This window comes from Sinohyriopsis cumingii, chromosome 2 (genome assembly GCF_028554795.1).
Source record: "Sinohyriopsis cumingii isolate HCF-2022 chromosome 2, ASM2855479v2, whole genome shotgun sequence".
NCBI lineage: Eukaryota > Metazoa > Mollusca > Bivalvia > Unionida > Unionidae > Sinohyriopsis > Sinohyriopsis cumingii.
The window spans coordinates 131,358,423-131,376,909 of record NC_142962.1 but is presented as its reverse complement, the minus strand read 5'-3'; the positions used below and the strand labels follow the sequence as shown (position 1 = coordinate 131,376,909).

Below are 18,487 nucleotides of genomic sequence, written 5' to 3'. Positions count from 1 at the left end.
GTACCAACGCTAGCCAAGCCTTGGACTCAAACCCACGCAGACAGAGGTGAGATGGCAGTGATCCGGAACGGTAAGCGCTTTAGACCACTCGACCACTAGGGGCATCCTTTTCTCAAAGATTTTAATCATTTTGCAACAGTCCTATCAATAAAACTTCACTGCTTATTATACCTGCATTCCCCACCCCCTTTCAGTATAAACAGAAAGGCAAAGTCACATTCCAGGACTACATATCTGCCAAGAAACCCTTCAGCAAACCAAAATACTGAATACTATATTCCCTAAAAGAAAGAAATGCATGAAATAGAATGTCATCCAAAAAAAAACAACGTGGTTCAGTTCATTAGAAACAAAGTTGTAAAAAAAATAATTTTCATTAAAAACTGGACCAAATGACTCCAAATATTTTTTCAAAGACAAATCATATACTCTTCTTTTTATCAGTCAGAACCAGTTCTGTCATTTATCCTAATAGCTACTTACAAAAATGTTTCTAATTAAGATAAGAATACATACTATTGCTACTACAGTAAAGCTGTCAGCACTTCAACAATGCATTTATTCTGAAAAATCTGATTACTATTGACTCCATTTTACAGTTATTAAGTACTTCTGAAATTGGTACTGGTATAAAGTGAAGTTATGTGAATTTGCAACAAGTACAATGGATATGTTGACATGCCTCTGTGCCATTTTCATGTACTGTGACTGAAATTTCTTTATATGTGATATTAAAATTACTTTAAAAATAGCTAATATAAAAATTTGTCTTCTTAAACAATTTGGATAAGTGAGGAAAGCATTTCTTTCTCTTTAAAAATCAAACTCTATGCAAACTTAAAGCAGCAGAGCAGAACCAATAAGCAATATCCAACTTTTTAAGATCAGTATTACTTCAGGTAAATAGAACAAGGTAAATTTATGGTCATGATATGGTAACATGTTTTAGATATGAATTAAACAAATGTACAAGTACTATCAGACACTAAATTTAGACCGGAATATATATTTTAAAATAAAAACAGTGGGGCCGCCAAAGGAAATTATGGAATCTGGCTGCCTCACTTAATATAACAGAATCATCACTGAGACAATTTCTTCTTTTTACAAGCTGAGAGCTGAAACCATCTTCGACAATTGAGCAATTACGAGTTTAAAATTAGACATATTGGATGCAAGACTGGTATCATTTTAATTTAGGACAAACTGGACATCATTTAGACATATTGGATGCAAGACTGGTATCATTTTAATTAAGGACAAACTGGACATCATTTAGATGTCTTCTGAAGAAAAAAAACAACAACATGAATTTGACCATTGAGAACGAGTTGCAGCAGGGATAGCGCTGGCTTATACAAAGTTGTTACCAAAAAGAAAATCGCCAACCTCAATATTTTCTTGCCAATTTCCACCATTTTTATAATACAGTACTATCCATTTATTTCAACATCCTGGGGACCAAGGTAATAGTGTCGACATAAGCGAATGTTTAGTTTGGGGGGTGGGGTGGTGCTGAATATAAATTGAAATTTCACATGCAAGTGAAATTTCTAAGAGATGACCGGTTGTCAGTGACTGGGATTTAAGCAGAGAAAACAAAAATGGAAATTTTGAATAAATGAAGACAACTAGTATGAAATACTTGTATATTGACGACTTATATTTGTGTGGTATACTCCACAATGTGTTAAATAATATACAGTCATGTGAAAAATCCATGAATTCAAGTATTAGATCATATGTAAAAAAATTCATATATCAGTCAAATCCTGTTAGAAAACAACAAAAGCGTACATATATAAAAAACAGTAGTTCTCGTTTTATTTATATCCCATTGTCAACAAACACGTTTCCCGAAACAGTTCACACTGATATTCATTATCAAAGCATAGTTGTTTATATGCTACATGTACTTAACTTTGCCTTGCTTTTGGTCAGCCAGAGACAGCTACCATGATGGCTATATTGGTTGTTAGAATGGCACAAATTTCATTTAGGTCTAACTAGATAGCAAAAAAACTTTTGGGACAAAACCCCATGTAGATTTGACTATCCAATGAAGTAGTGACAAGATTTTCAAGATGGCCACTACACCAACCATTCTGTCAAACAAATTAGCATCATTTTCACTGGTGATCAACACCGACAAGGTGTAAATTTGTGTATGCGACACTTGCACTGGAAAGTTTGCCCATCTCTGATCTAGACCATGCATTGAATAGCTGCGTAAAATTTCAGGACAATCCTCTCAGTAGTTTTAAGTAGCGATAACAAACTGTGCTAATGGAAGGATGGACAATGAACAGCAGGCCATCCCATATGCTTTTTGGTATGTGACCAGCATTGCCAAAAATGAAAATTAACCAACTTTTTCCTTTTCCTTATAAAAAAACCCTGATCAGATCTCTCAAAAGAAATTTTACTTATTAATACACACTTTTTAATGTTTCAATTCTGCAGCTGTCAGAAAACTGATTTTTGACAAATAATTTGCTGGTAAAAACGGCTGGGCTTACTGGTACCACAAGTTATAAAAAATTCATTGTACCGATTAGAGCATTATAGGCTCCAGTGGAAAATTTCATTCCCCAGCCACACTGTGCAAGTAGACAACATTGCTAAAAGCCAGTGAAATATTGAGTATTTCATTACAAACATGAAGGAAACAATGTAGACTTTTGCCATTCTTTAAAACTTCCTGGCAGCCAGTAAATATAAAAACTATTCCATCCCCAACTGGCAGAACATCTAAAGAGTGGCACTGTTTTTCCTGAACAAAAGCTCCTTTAATTAGATGATGCAAGATCCTTCTAGAGTAAAACAATTTAGTTTTGCATATTTTTCAGAGGGGAGGTTGGGTGTAATATTAGTATAGATTTACTGTTGCATGAACTTAGTAGATTACATACCTGATAGTTCCAGTTGGTGAGGGACATGGACTATTTACAACAGCATCTTCTTCGGGAATATTGATCTTCAGTGGAGGTAAGATTTTTTTCTTCGGAGGGCTTACTGGCAGAGGGGGTGGCACATTTGGAACAGTCTCCTCTTCAACCATGGATTGAAAAACTATCTTGATGTTTGTACTGGGAAATCGCAGAACACATCTGAAATTGGGAACAAGTAAAACTGACTATTACATGTGCCAATTCAATTTATTGGTAAATTTCTCACCATTATTTCAAATTAATTTTATTTGGTGAACTACTCAAAATAATCACTAGTGAAGTATCAGTCAAATGACTTCAAAAGCTAGGTATGTTCTTTCATCACCTATGACTAGTCTCCAATAACAAGTATAAGCTTCATAACAAAACCATCCCCAAAGAAAACACCAGTGCTCATTACAGAAATGTAAGTGGGTCCCTACTGCCACTTACAGTCAAAAAGTGGGATGATTTAGAAGAGACGAGAACGAGTGTTAAATACATTTCTTGACCTTCGTTTATTCCAGAAATACAAACACATATCAGTCACTGGCACTTGTCTCATGGATTTATTAATTTCAGTCATTGCAGAAAATGCTAATGCATGTTTTTCTACACTTTGTCTACTAAAATAACAATGTCAACTGTTAAGGTCATGGTTATTTTAATTCACAAAGAGATTGTAGTAAAATGTGCCTAGTTTTACCCAACAATGATCAATTCAAATTATACAATACAGGAAAAGTGAATATTTATTTCCAAGGGTAATCAATCCATAACCCAAGCATCTGTGATCATTATCACCCTTCTGCAAACCTTGAATACCAGGATTTTAATTCCTCATGCTTCTGTCACCCTGAAGAATAAAGTGTTGCCTACCTGCAAAAATGACGTTACCACAAGTACTACTAAACTTCTACTACCAGCATAACTTATGTCACAAATAGCATTTTAAAGGTTAATGAACATCCAATACAGAACTCCACAGGAAAGCTCACTTCTTCTAAGGTCTGTGATAAATTTTCACAAAACTTTGCAGTTCTTCTTCTTGTATATTCTAGTACATGTAAATTATCTCATGTCCAATTGTGAGCTGTTCAAGTGTCACTTACTTAGAATATTAAGAAATATATCCCCATCTATTTTTGTGTGCTGAAGCATGGAGTTCATATATTGCATTTTGTCTCCCTCTCTCGATTCTTTGGTCTTGCCCATGGGTATGTGTCTTGCAAACTTGAGCTTGGCCAAACTGAATTTGAGCTTCTCCTGGGAGACAGGCAAGTGAATTTGTAAATACCTGATGATGTACAACAAAAGACCATATGAGATTCTGCTAGGGATGCACCACTAGCTGTACATTTTACCTGCAACAATGGAAAAAGTCCGTACAAGACCAAACTGTACCGGCACAAATGCTAATCAGCTAATGTCATCCATTCATAGTTTATCATTTGCTGAGTGGAAAAAATTATGTTGTAAACAATACTTGGTAAAAAAATGAATTTAATGAGTTTCTGACCATTACAGGAGCTGAGTTCATAATAGCGCTGCAAGTCAACACAGTGACATCACAAATTGTATCCCATTGTTAACTCAGTAAATTATCCAGTCAGCATCATTAAATGGAGGTAAATTCATTTCACATGAAGTACTTAACAGTATTTACAGCTTTAAATGCATCTTGCGATGCAAGTGCTTCATAATAAGGCACACAATGAATATTTAATGAGTGTCTTCACAGAAACATACCCCAACACCTGTATGCCTACCAGACATGACACTTCCTTCATCTAACAAAAGTCCAATAACCTTTTCCAGTGGAATGTCTGTCTGCCAATGAAGTTTTTAATTGTTTCAGCTTTTCCACTGAATACCGTAAACAGACATGATTTTGGTCTTTCATAATAAAAAGCTGAAGAAAACTTTCTAAGGAGGATTTGGGGGTCCTCCCCAAAAGGGGCCTCAAAACAAATGTTCCCGGTGCAACTTATGATCATAAAATAAACCAAAATAATCATTTGAAAAACTAATAAACTTAACAAAAATGTTCAACTTGATTTCAACAATTTCACAATATTTATTGTCACATGAATTTGTTCTCCAATACACAAATAAACAGTTTCATCAGTGCTGCCATTTGCTTAGTAGAGCCTGGATGTACGAGTAACCTTTCCAGGCTCTGTATAAAATGCCAGTAAACAAGAAATTAACTTGTGATCTTGTAGTACTTTAAAAAAATACAAAAATATCTTCATGCTGAATAAAAGTAATTTTTAATTCAGTTTTAAATACTAGTATTTAAAAAAAGCTATTTCGACACAAATTAGTATTTAAAAAATGGCTTCTGAAATAAAATATTGTTTTTGACTGAAAAAGGCTATGATGTGTGTTTCATATTTTACTGATTTTAAAATTAGGTTAGGCAGGTTTTTCCCCATTTTTTTTAATACACATTATCTATAAATCAAATAATATTTCCAGCACTTCAAAGTACTGGGCAAAACTGGCTCAATTACGGTCTGATTATACCAACCCATTTGTTTGTAAAGACCGTTAAGCATGAAAGGTGCAGGGGATGCCAGTATTAGTGCCATTCTGGTCACAGTCAGGTTAGAAATTATAAATCAATGATTCAGTTGACTTAGTTCTGTGCACTTTTTATCACATTAAACATTTTCTTTATTGAAATCAATGTTGTTGTTTTTTTACAAACAAACAGGGATTTATAGTCAGACCATAGATACACAATTTTTTTATTAAAAAAAAACAAATTTTATACCATTGGGGAAAAAGTCGAGGGTTGGTAATGAGAAACAGGTACATTCCACCAACTAGAAACACATTTTTTATTTGCCTAATCAAATATGACTTGACTTCCTCCAGTTAAAGCTTCACAGTACATGTTAATGCCATTTTCTACTTGCAATTAAGGAGCAACAACTCCTGCATAACTCTACACTGTAAGCATGCGCACTTTGAAATTGTTTATCTGTGTATACTGTTGATGTTGAAGTTATTTCATGTGCATGTTAATGTTGTGATTTCTTTAGCCTTCCTTTTTGTCACCACCAACTTTTTTTGCTTCAATGTGCAATTGTTTCTCTTCCTTCTCAATGAAAGTTTTTTCCTTTCAAGTTGGTTCTTGTATTGGTGACATGCAGTGCACATATTCTGACAGAGGGCTACATCTGTTCTCTCATGCAAGAAATCTTTCTTCTTACAGGAATTGCACTTTTTCCAGAAGCCTTCTGAGCTTCAATTTTCCGTATGTAGCATCTATTGTAGGTGCTGTTCCAAACTCTTCCAACCACAATTACTGATCCTTCTTGCATAGGTCACAAAATGCCAGTCCTCCAGCGTTCAGTTTTCTTATAAACTGACCAACTATATTTCTGTCAACTTTTTGCTCCAGTCATTCCCATTTCCATGTTTTTAAAACCTTTATGTAAACTTTTCATGGCATGGTCTCTCTCAACAACTCGGCACGCCATATTTTGCAAGCATGCATTCTTCGTTCCATTGCCATCAGTTTCCATTACATGAAGATTCACTGGATAAATGTAAACTTTTGACCAATCAGAATACTCTTTACAAGAGTCATGTGCTAATATACGGAACGAATATCAAGTCAAAAGTGGAATTCCGCTTTAAAATGGAGAAAAATCATGTCTGTGTAAAATGTAGATAGAGTTTCTTTTGTCTATGGTCACATTCACCAACTCAATGATTATACCTACGTAGGGATTTTCCTATATTAGCTTGACAATTTCTTCTGTGGCAACTCTGGCGAGGGCAATTTACATTTTTACTACTGCATCTTGGTGGGAATCTGTCTTTATATTTTCAAGAGATGGGCATCCACAATCGTTAAATAGTTCCACCAAGCTTGGAAACTTTGTAGCAGCATCTTCTCGAGGTAAGCAAAGTACAGTTTTCATTTGTGTTTCTAAACACTTAATGTCTTGCTCTGAATATTTTCCACAATAGTGAGTATTATTGTAAGCTGTTTAAGGATGCTGTTTGAACTATTCTGATGGTCAGCCAGTGCCGATTGTTGACAACGTTTAGATCTGTTTGTAAATCCTTTGACGTACTTTCCTTTTTCACACTGTACAAAATAATTCTGTTTTTCCTAACATACTCTTCTTTTCTGTGCCATGGCAAGTCTATACCCAAGCTTCATTGTACTCCCTGGTTCTTAATTTCTTTGCATTAGTTCTATATTTCTCCATGCTTGAATCTGAACTCTGTGCAATAGAGGTCAACAACACATCTGACAAGTAATACTTTGAATTGGAACATTGTTTCTCTTCATCTGCAGCAGCTGTACTGGAAACTGGCATGGATTTATCATTAGTACTGTTTGTATACAGAAAAATGATTGTTTCAATTGCTGTGTCAGGATTAGATTCTTCAGTGCAAACAGAATAATGCATAAAGTGACTGCTTGAATCAACATCTTCTAAACAGAACAAGGAGTGCTTGAATTTGTATTGTTTCACCTCAAATGAAATGTCAAACCCTTGCAACCCATCAAAGCAATAAGCTGACTCACCTTCTCCTGCTATGCGGTAACTGACAATCAGTAATCCAATTAGCAGGGATAATGGACTAAAACTGCATAAAAGGAATAGGTCACTTTATTATAATTTGATGTTGAGACACTTAACTTTCAAGACTTAAAACACAGTTTACATTCTGCCCGTACATAAATACAGACAGCTTCATCTTTCTCCACTACAGAGGCATATTTTATTGCTAAAACTGGCTTATACCTGTATAAAAGAACCTCTGATATAAATGTTTAAAGTTTGAACACTTGTATACAATTGGGAACATAATTTATGGCAATCAGGCAACTAACAGTTTTTGTCAAACCAATGTCAAAGTGGTGTCATGCATCTTAAAATTTTATTACTTTCTTTTTCCTTTTTATACCTATACTACTGGGGTTCAAAATTAGAATCATGTTGCCATTATCCCACAGGATCATCCAAATGAAATTCTTTAAAGCTTTTATCCGAATTTTACTGATCCTACTAAATCTTAACAGAAACCAGTTGTTTCTAATTCCATATTTATTAATATAAATTCAAACAATTAGTTATATTTCACCAACAAGACCCTTAAATGAAGTACCTGGTGTACTTTCAGTTATTTTCCAAATATTCAGTGCAGAACATTATGGCTTCCCTTAAGACATACTTCATTCATTTTTGTTTATTTTTCCAGCATTTCTGATACTTTTTATTTTCAATTGCACTTACTCTTTTCATTATAAAATATCTGCAGTTTCTGGGCACCTTGCAAATACTTCCACTTGTTTATAATTGTCAGCACACAATGTAATTAATGTTAATAAACAATTTTTAAATATTAAAACACACTGTTCTGTATAATTCTTGATTATTTGTAGAGTCAGCAAATGTGATTCTTTCCAACTGGTCAATACTAGATAGAGACCCTACATCTATTGTTATCATCATAATGAAATCAATGCTTGGGGGCAATACAACAGGTCAGTTATGAAAACCTTTTTTGAAAATAGTCACACTAATTTACTGGATCAATGGTTTAACACCTGTCCAGTTGTACTTGGAGTAAATTGTTGTACCTCATAAAGTGCAAGATATAGGTACACAATAAACAGATCAATTAACTAATTAAAGTTAATACGGTCTCATGACTACATCTTAACTTTTATGATAACCACCAGTAGCAATTAAAACTGCAACAATGGATTAGTGACAACTGGGTTTTATTGATTCAACTGCAAATCACTAACTGGGGGAAATTGGATAAGATTTTCTAGCATTGCACAATACAATATTTACAGAACACTGTAAACAGAGCTTGTGTTTTATGTTTTAAGGCCTTGCATTGACTTTAAATAAAGATTACACTACTTGGGAAAAGGAAGTGTAGAAAAACAATATTCCAACAACACCATTATCTCTCACTAATCTTTTGATAGTATTTGCACACTCTCACATTTGTTTATACCCCACTACCAATTTTAAAAACAAAAAGAATCACAGATATAAAAAACTGCACAAAACTTATTCAATGATTTATACTTTCTAACTGGACTGTTGCCAAGAGGTCCCTAATGCTGTTGACTTATTGGAATTTCAAATCAAATGGAAGTTCTCGATGTAAGCAAGAGACAGCTTACAGTCCATTCCATTAAAAAATGTCTGTATCTAATATTTGCAATGTCTAGTTGTAATATTTCTAAAACAAGGCAAACGAAGAACTCTTGAATAAATGTGTTCAAAGAGATGTAGCAACAAAATTTATAGAATTATTTAGATCATAAAAGAAAGTTAACTATATTATATCTGATGCTTGAAAACACTGACTTGCCCATACAAATATGGTAACCATGTTACTCAAGAAACTTCTTTTGAATTGTCAACATTGAACAAGCTGACAGTGTTCAACCCCCACCCCACCCCGGCGACAATGAAGATATAACTTATATATCAATATATAAAATGACCGAGTATTGTGAATTTTGTATATCCTTGATGCCTTTTTTTATAAATCGGGGGGGGGGGCATTACAACTCAATGGGAGGGTGTGCGAACACTACTGGTAAAATTAACTAATTGTTTCTAAACCAAAGTTACACAAGTCTAATAATTTCCACTTTACAATGCATATGATTATGAGCGAGTGGACATTAATCATACTAAGGTAACCTCTGGTCCACAGACATTTTGTTTACATAGCCGCCATATTGAATAGACCACATGGTAACCCTAACTTCCTCTGAAACAGAAACCAAGCTTTCTTCTTGTGTAGCATTAATACTATCTGACCGATCCGTGGCATTTACTGATACGTGTGTCATCATTCTGAATTCATCAGGTATATTATAAAGCAAAGCGGCATGCGAAACAATTGAGGGTCAACAGTAAATATGAGGGGCGAAGGCATGGGGAATTTGATCTCAAACTTACGTTCGTGGAAGTTGGAGTGGGGGTGCTCCTTTCCGTTGAAAGATTCCATCAATGAAGACTCCGTTTTTTCCTGTACATTTCATAAAAAAATTCGGGTATTCAAAGTTGATCTCGAGGTGTACCCTAGAAATGAAACTAGAATGACCCATATTTACATCAACGTCCCCCTTGCTGCTGTTACGACCGATTGTTATGCGGTTCTTTCTCATTTCATAGTTAAAGTCTCTGCCTTCAAGGCGCGCAATTGGCGTTCCACTTTGATGGGGGGCCCAATTGGACCTTGAAGGGCTGGCAGGCGCAGACTTAAGGGCTAACAAGGCCCAGACATCGTTTTCTGAAGGCTGCTGTGCAGACATCACGAGGTCGATCGCACACCAAAATGGCAGCTCGTCCTAAGAGAATAACACAACCCCGTACTTTGCTGTTTACATCAAGTTTATACCCACAATTCCATGCGAATAAATCTATAGCCAGTTTTAAACTTTTTCCCTTTGTCTAGTGAGTACTTTCAACTCTTTATTAGAACAGAAATAAAAGGTATATATTTCGTAATGTGTTTACAACTGAACCATCTATATATTTGACTGTTTGGATACATCTGACACAATTCAATGAGATTTGTAAAATGAACCCCTTCAATGTTATCAGGAAAATCAATTGGATATGGACTATAGCTCCAGGGCACCGACACAATGTTTTGTCTGGCAATTCAGTAATATTTACTATCTTGACGTCAACAGAGTGAGAGCTGAAAACATGTTATTTGCGTGTATACGGCTGAGTAGAATGCTGATCCGAAGACATGTTTATAAAGACATACTTTTAGTCCTCCTCATGCTGACAAATGTAGGCATAAGCCTCCAAAGTGATTAAGTTCTATATAGGTTACATATGGAAAAAGTAGGTCGAGGTTACGCCTTTACCTCGTGGGATAAATAATATTTATATTGTGAACATTATAATTTATTAAAAAAAAAACAAAACAAAGCGCTTTATCACAAACATAAAATCGTGCTAACAGAAATCGACGCGTTATAATATTTTGGATGTCATTATTTATTTATTTATTCATTCATTTATTTTGCATGTTTTATAAGCATGCTACGTGATTATATTGCAGTCAAAAAAAAAAGGAAATAAAAGGAAACAAATAATATGTAGTAGTCGCGTGAATGTTTACATCTCCCACCCCACACAAACACGTACAAAGAATACAGCAACATAAAACAGCAACATCGCTAAAAGTAGCCCATGTACACTATCTACAAACTCAGAATTTGACAAATTCTGGTTTCCGCACTGCAAATGAGACGCCAGTTCGTCTTTACCACGCCAATATTCCTAAGAAATGATGACATTCTCTTTTCATAGTGAAATTTTTAATTTAAATGACCTGTCTGAAAACTGGGTTCCTCTGCAGACAAACTATATATTTTTTCCAATAAGACTAGTATATAATTTCCTTGGAGTACTGGCTTGATGATAAAAACCCACTATGCCTGTAACGTCACTGTGTCCAAATTTAACTTGCAAAATTAACTTTTTAAATACTGTAAATTTAAGCAAGGAAACTATTCATTTTAGCTTAAAAAGTTAATTATTATGGAAAACTGCATTAGTCGTGGATAAAGAAATATGCGGTTAATTATGTTTCACGAGTGGGCAGCTTGCATTTTCTCGAATATAATTCACATTTGTGCATTACGAGAACTTTAGTGGGTATGTGCTTGTACCCATAACAGAGTGGAACCCTGTGCAAATAAATCAATCAATCAATCAATTATTATTATTATTATTATTATTATTATTTACTTGATAAGACATCTAATAAATTGTATTATATATAGCACTGGTGTCAACGGACAGCAGCCAATCTGTACAATTATTTATCCGTACAGCTATTAAAATATGAACGTATCTATTTAATTAAAGTAAAAAATTTTTTAAAGTTAGAAATACAATTTATGTTGTGCTAGATGATCAATGACATTAGACATTTATATAGCATTCATTCTTCCCTAAAAGACCACTAATAATTCCAGATTTATTGTATTCTTTTATTTGCATTGACATCACTGATGCGCGTGTAGTCGCAGATGCAGTGACACGCAGTCACATGGCCAAATGTACACGACAACACTTTTAGCTGCAGAAGTTTGTTTGACCGCCCTCTTCACGTTAGTTAGCTCCGCATACTTCATACTGACATTGAAACGTCAACAGTAATATATATGATTGATCAAAATTCATAAGTATTGTGGAATGTCTGTAAACATTTTAAGATTTCATTGTTGATCCATGGATAGAGAGAAAAACTGATGAAAAAGAAAAAGCCGGTACTCTAGAGTTTTAATTAACGTAATTGACGTTGGCAACTATACGTTCTCAATGCCGTAAAAGAAAAGAAAGCATGAATGGATATATTTTATGGAGTATCATTAATCTTTCGGAATGTATGGAAATAACAAGTAGGATTTACCTGGTGATTTTACGTTGGAGGGATAGAAAAATGAACGGACAGAGAAAAAAGGCCAACGCTCTAGTGATTTCATTATACGAACAGTGACTTTTGAATATATAAACTGCGTTTTACAATATCCACTAGGTTTTCTTAAGATATTTGAAAATAAAAGTTGTAATTTTCAGATTCAATAGATCTATGTTTCTCATGGGAATACAATTAATGTATTCAGTTTCATTTTTACTATTCCATTGTGTTACACCTATTATTTATTAGATATAATGAAATGACGATGAAAGTGTTTTGTGCATCATCTCTCTCTCTCTCTCTCTCTCTCTCCGGTGGCCTAGTGGTTAGAGCGTTCGCCTCGGGTGCGGGAGAGCGCGGGCTCGTTCCCCGGCCGAATCATACCAAAGACTTATAAAAATGGTACTATCGGCTGCCTCGCTTGGCGCTCAGCACTAAGAGGTTAGTGTTAGGACTGGTCGGCCTTGTGTCAGGATACTGTGACTGGGTGGGACATCATGATACGTGTCTGCGGCTAGACATCACTATAAACTGTCACATTGCAGATATCGTAGCAATATGACTGAAAAATTGTTAAAGCTAAGTTAAAAATTCTCTCTCTCTCTCTCTCTCTCTCTCTCTCTCTCTCTCTGCGGGCTCGGGCATGTAAAATCGGTCAGATGACCCGTACAGGTGGAGACACTCTTTTGCTCTGGGATTCATCCAGAGATGATAACTCATCGGAGGTCTTGGACCTTGTTAAGAGGGAAGATGAGGGGTGTATTTTCAAAGATTTTAATATTTTGCCATTAAGCATGTTTTGTATACCTTTTTTTTGGGGGGGGGAGGGGCAGCGGGAGCAGTGGGACTGCCCTCCATCACTCAAAGAAGTAAACAAAAAACTCGAAACAACTGGAACATTCCCCAGAGTACGTTTTATTTACAGTCAGATGGTTAAAATTATGCAATGGGAGCGCTTAATATGCATGAGGTTTGCCATGTCAACCAATGCTGGGTGTTCCGTTTCACAGACTCCCCTCCTACTTGTTCACGCCCCTCCCCCTCCCCCTCCAACCATCAACCCCAACTGTATTTCTGGATCCGTCACAGATGACTGAACTGAATATGCACAATACAGCCAGGATTGCCGTAATGTGCCGTTAAACCTCACACACACACACACACACACACACACACACACACACACACACCTACATACATACATACATACTGTCTCTCCCGATCAATTTTTGACGGTTCTGCTTGCCGAACGTCTAAAAATATAACGGTACAATTGTCCCAAAACAGTACAATTATCAAGAAATACAAGTACTGAAACTAGAAAAGGACAAACTTGGCGGCTGTTAATTTAATCTTGCAAATATATACGATATCTTAGATAATTATATCTTATAAATTCAGAACTTTTATTTACTACATAGCTCTAGAGATCACGCGTTACCCCAGGATCCGTCTAGCTAGAGGATGTGCTAATTAACTTTCATACAATTAGTAAATTAACATGTACCTTTTTTTGCAAGCATACAGACCGTGACACGTAATATATTACCACGTTCATCACCATATGACCTATCCTTCATAGTTATTTAACTCAGTTTACTTGATTATTATGATAATGATATCATAGGAAATGATTTCTGATTCAGTGTATACTATCGTGTAAAATATATGACAGCTTATACAAGGAACATATTGGTAAGGTATACAAGATTTAAATTTGCAAGAACCATAGCACAATTCACCTTTACCAGGTGATACAATTAAGAATCTTTCTTTTTTTTTTTTGTTGCAATCCTACATAAATGTTTGACTAGTCAGCAAATACAATGAAAGCGTTTACTTCAAACTGTTCATTACATTCAGCGCTAGGTAATTTTTTTAACAATGTGCGCTGTCGATCTTGATTGGGAAAAAAACCCGACCGAAAGAGAGACAGCCTTAGCTCGGATATTTGTTCTGTTTTGTATTCTAACCATGCTAGTGTTTACCGAGTGAAATCTTGCACGTCCAAGAATCTTTCATTATTGTAACTTGTCTGTCAGCGTCAGTATCGTCATCGAGTAGTGATGTATGTTGTTGTTGTAGGGTTTAACGCCATTTTTCAGCACACGATAGGCTGCTATACATGGCGGCCAGTATTAATGGTGGAGGAAGAACCCGGGAAACCCCCGGAAAGAACCACCGACCCACGAGAAGCTACTGGCAAGCTTTCTCACATATTCACATTAGCCGAATCCGAGACTCGAACCCACGCAGACAGAGGTGAGATGGCAGTGATCCGTAACGGAGAGCGCTTTATACCACTCGGCCACTCGGGGCTCCATTAGTGTGATGCATGTGTGTGCCATATCAACGCTGGTGCAGTGCACTAGTTTTAAATTGCCAATTGTATGCTGATATATGGTTGAAAACTAACAACAGTCAATCTTGTTTCAAGCGTACATATAATAAATGCATGAAACCTTTCGAAAAATAAAAATAAAAGAAGAAGAAAAATAATATGAACTTGTTCATCTCGGAACTCCGTAACCTTCGAAAGTGCAGAAATTGGCGCAAGTAGCAAATGACAAAATAACGTTGGATCATTGAAATATAATCTTTTCGCTAGTTATGGTCACACGATTTGAAGTTTCTCGACAAAAGACAAACTGACACGCAGAATTTTCGGGGGAAAATGGGGGTAAGATGAGTGGAAAACCGGCTAACATATTTCATTAAAATTTGTTTAAAAAGCTCTGAAAAGACAGAATCATCATACAGCCCCCCCCCCCACTTTAGCTTTGTTTATATGATTCTTATACATAATGACTTTTTTTTTTTGCGCTGAGATGTGAAAGTGGTCAGCGACCAGTTAGCGATTAATTTGGCTATGTCCGATGAGTCGACAAGCTGTATTTGTCGTTGCACTTTAATGCCGTGATGACAATTAGTGATTTGTCTGATGTTTAACACAAGTCGTATGAGGCAATGACCTTGAAAGAGAGCAAAAATGAACAGGAAAGAAGACATTGCGTAAGTATGTATGTATGTATGAATGTATCTATTTAGCTATATATATATATATATATATATATATATATATATATATATATATATATCCGAATATGGTTTCGCAACTCACTGACAGGAAATTAATATATAATGAACTGCCGTTCGAACCAGGAAGAAGAGTGTCTTTCTGTAGTTGTTTCGAGCCCCGGAATCCAGTTAAAACACAAAATACAGTTGTGGTTTTAATAAAACACCCCTTTCATAACACTCCAGAGCGTTTGGAAACTAGTTGTAAAACACTAATGAGTGCATTGAAATCGGTTTAAAAACACTTCAGAGTGTGCATAAACCAGTTTCAAGATATTAAAGAATGTTTTTAAATTAGTGCGGTACCAATTTAAACGCACTCAACTGTTTTTTTAAACACTCCCCTCATTTTCTACCAAAATAAACTATCCCTGTTGACAATAAATAAAAGATCTCGGGTTAAATATATTCACGTTTAATTGATATTATAGGTGGATGCAACTATTTTGTCTATGTATGGATTATATGTATTGATTATATGAAAAAAGAAAACCTCGGGTTATTTTTATTAATTGGAAAATGACTGTTGAATATTACATGCAGATCTTAATTAATTGTAACTGATATGCTCATATTGATATAATATATTTAACCTTTAGCAAATTTGTGTACTATTTTTCATTAACCGGAATATTTGTTACGACCGAAAATACTGAAAACACAAATAGATTGTTTGAGTAAATAGTATATACATCGTGGAAAATATCTGAAGGAAAATCCCCAAGTGTAATATCTGTGATGGTGGCAAATGTTTCTGTTCCTGAAATTAAATAATTGAACCTTTGTGTATCCATCATTCAGCTAACATAATCAATACGTTATAAAATATATGTAAATCGTCCGCGTAATATTCAACAAAATAAAGAAAAAAAGAAAACAAGAAGGCAATAGAATCCTGATAGTCCAGTTTGATTTTCATTAGTTTTCTTTTCCTGAACGCAATTACTCCATTTTTGGAATATGGCCAGCAAGGACAACATACACACACGTGCGCTCCCCTCCACCCACACACACACACAGAACGTGCGCCCCCCACCCCACACACTATAACAATCAAAGGTCTAGAACAGTGTCACGTTATAAGTAAGGAACAATAGCCAGATTGCAACATGTATACGGTAGACCCTGAGTCTAATTAGTCGCTTCATAAATGTTGCGAGTGTACGCCGACATAAAAAAAGACGGGGAGAAGCCAGTTGTGTATAACATGGCCATAGGAACTTGTTACTGGCGCCTTATTCGGCGGCATGCGATTCACTGGTAAGTGGCAGGAATTGCCGGTTTCGGCTCAATAGAACATAAAGTCGGGGTCGTAAATCCACCCTTGACAGACTGCCAGGGAGGGGGCAACGTCTGCTAATTATGTATACCATAGGTGAATCGACATCCACTCGGAATTGAGCAAGGCGTGGCCACCATTGGAATCGCAAGTTTAAATCTAGTGTCTTGAAACTAAACGTCAGTAGTCGCTAAACCATCTTGCGGAATTACATAAGGAAGTTCTTAGCTACTCCGACGTCATTCGAAATCGGCGGGAAACATTGTTATTCTGGGAATTACAAAGGAGCTTCGGAAAGGTCAGTGACTTATTTGCTCGATTGTCGCAATCTATTACAGCAAGGTAGCTGTACTTTAATTATGTGCAGTATGTATACTTCATTACTAGAATCGTTAGTACGTAGAATTACCATTTGTAGGGTTTGATTCATTTGTAGTGTTTTACATGCATATTTTGAGATATGAGCAATGTTTATGTAAAGAATTAATATCGTAATTCGCTATTTGGTTAATTCGTAGTAACCTCGTGCATTTATTCACTTTATATTCTAGATTTGCAAATGTTGAATTGAATTATAACTTTGTATAATGGGTGCAGTGTGCAACATTAGTTAATATGAGTATTTGACTATTTGTGTATACTTTGTAAGAGTATAATATGTACGGATATATCAGCGCATTGATATATGGATATCTGTGCACACTTTGTAGAAGTGTAATGTACAGAAATGTGTCTGATTACGTGATATTGTTTTGTATAATAAGATCGAGAATCTATATATACCGATGTGATGAAATCTATTGATATATGTATGATAAGCAGTTGATACCGTGTATACCATACCAGAAAGTATGGGTATTTCGATGTGCATGAATGCGTGACCAAAGAAGGTAATGGCTTATCTAATGATAGATTGTTGCTTAGTGTGAGGCTAGATAGCTAGAGGAAAATACTAATGTCTTTGTGTGTGTTCCGGCAGGAAGCTTTTAGGGACCGGAGGAACTGTAGGAGACAGAGAAGGGAAATACCGTGGTACAGTTGGTCCCGAGTCTCTGGGAGACAAGAGAAGGAGAGAACGGAAGTGGAAGGTTGAAGGACGTGGGTGTTGGACTGAAGGGGTACTGGATACCAGTCAAGAAATACTACAGATCAAGAGATGAGTAGAAACACAGGACAGGAGGAAAATCTATCACACTAAGCCAGATGATGAAATAGGCCGTCACTTGGTCGAGTGAAAGACGAATGATACGGTTTGGAATATTGAATTTCAATTGAGGAAGGATTATCTGTAATTGAATGACATTAAATTTGTTTATTTGAATTTCACTTTTTGTGTATTCAGTAATTTAACTGTCGGCATCGCTGACTGGGGGCTCGGAGCTTTGCATCTATATCACTACTTCAATTTCTAACAAAAACGAGCCAGGGTGGGTCTTCTGTAATAATTAAAGATAATACTGGGAGCACCCAACCTAAGGTAGTCAACGAGAGCTCCTTTACAAACAGAAAGGCACATCCATCGGATTATCATGTAAGCAAGAAGATCTTTATTCATTTATTTCTCACTATGGCCTCTAACGGGAAATGTAATGTTAAAAATGTCCATAAGTTTAACATGATGGGTCTCTTTAGCCTCGCTGATGCTGTAATTTATGGTCTAAAAATGACGCGCTTGCCTCTAACATTGAGGCTATACTTGTTTGTTTCAAATTGTGGCCCATAGCTTCCTATGGCCTCTAACGGGGAA

The 18,487-nt window shown here is 35.8% G+C and overlaps 1 protein-coding gene across 4 annotated transcripts in view; it reads right to left on the bottom strand.

Moving 5' to 3' along the window:
• Positions 1-10,316, bottom strand: part of LOC149805846 (forkhead box protein K2-like) — a 74,335-nt gene extending 64,019 nt beyond the window's left edge. For 3 of the 4 annotated variants that reach the window (XR_016419803.1, XM_089950566.1, XM_089950568.1), the window contains exons 1-2: positions 9,896-10,314; positions 2,913-3,110 (exon numbers count right to left, since the gene is read on the bottom strand). Coding sequence is in view for 3 of the 4 variants with exons in the window: in XM_089950566.1 (XP_089806692.1) it covers positions 2,913-3,110; positions 9,896-10,251 (554 nt within the window). In the remaining variant the exon portion in view is untranslated. Of the gene's footprint in view, positions 1-2,912; positions 3,111-9,895 lie in introns of all 4 variants that reach the window. The other variant, XM_089950569.1, reaches the window with a different exon arrangement.
• Positions 10,317-18,487: the final 8,171 nt, after the last annotated feature.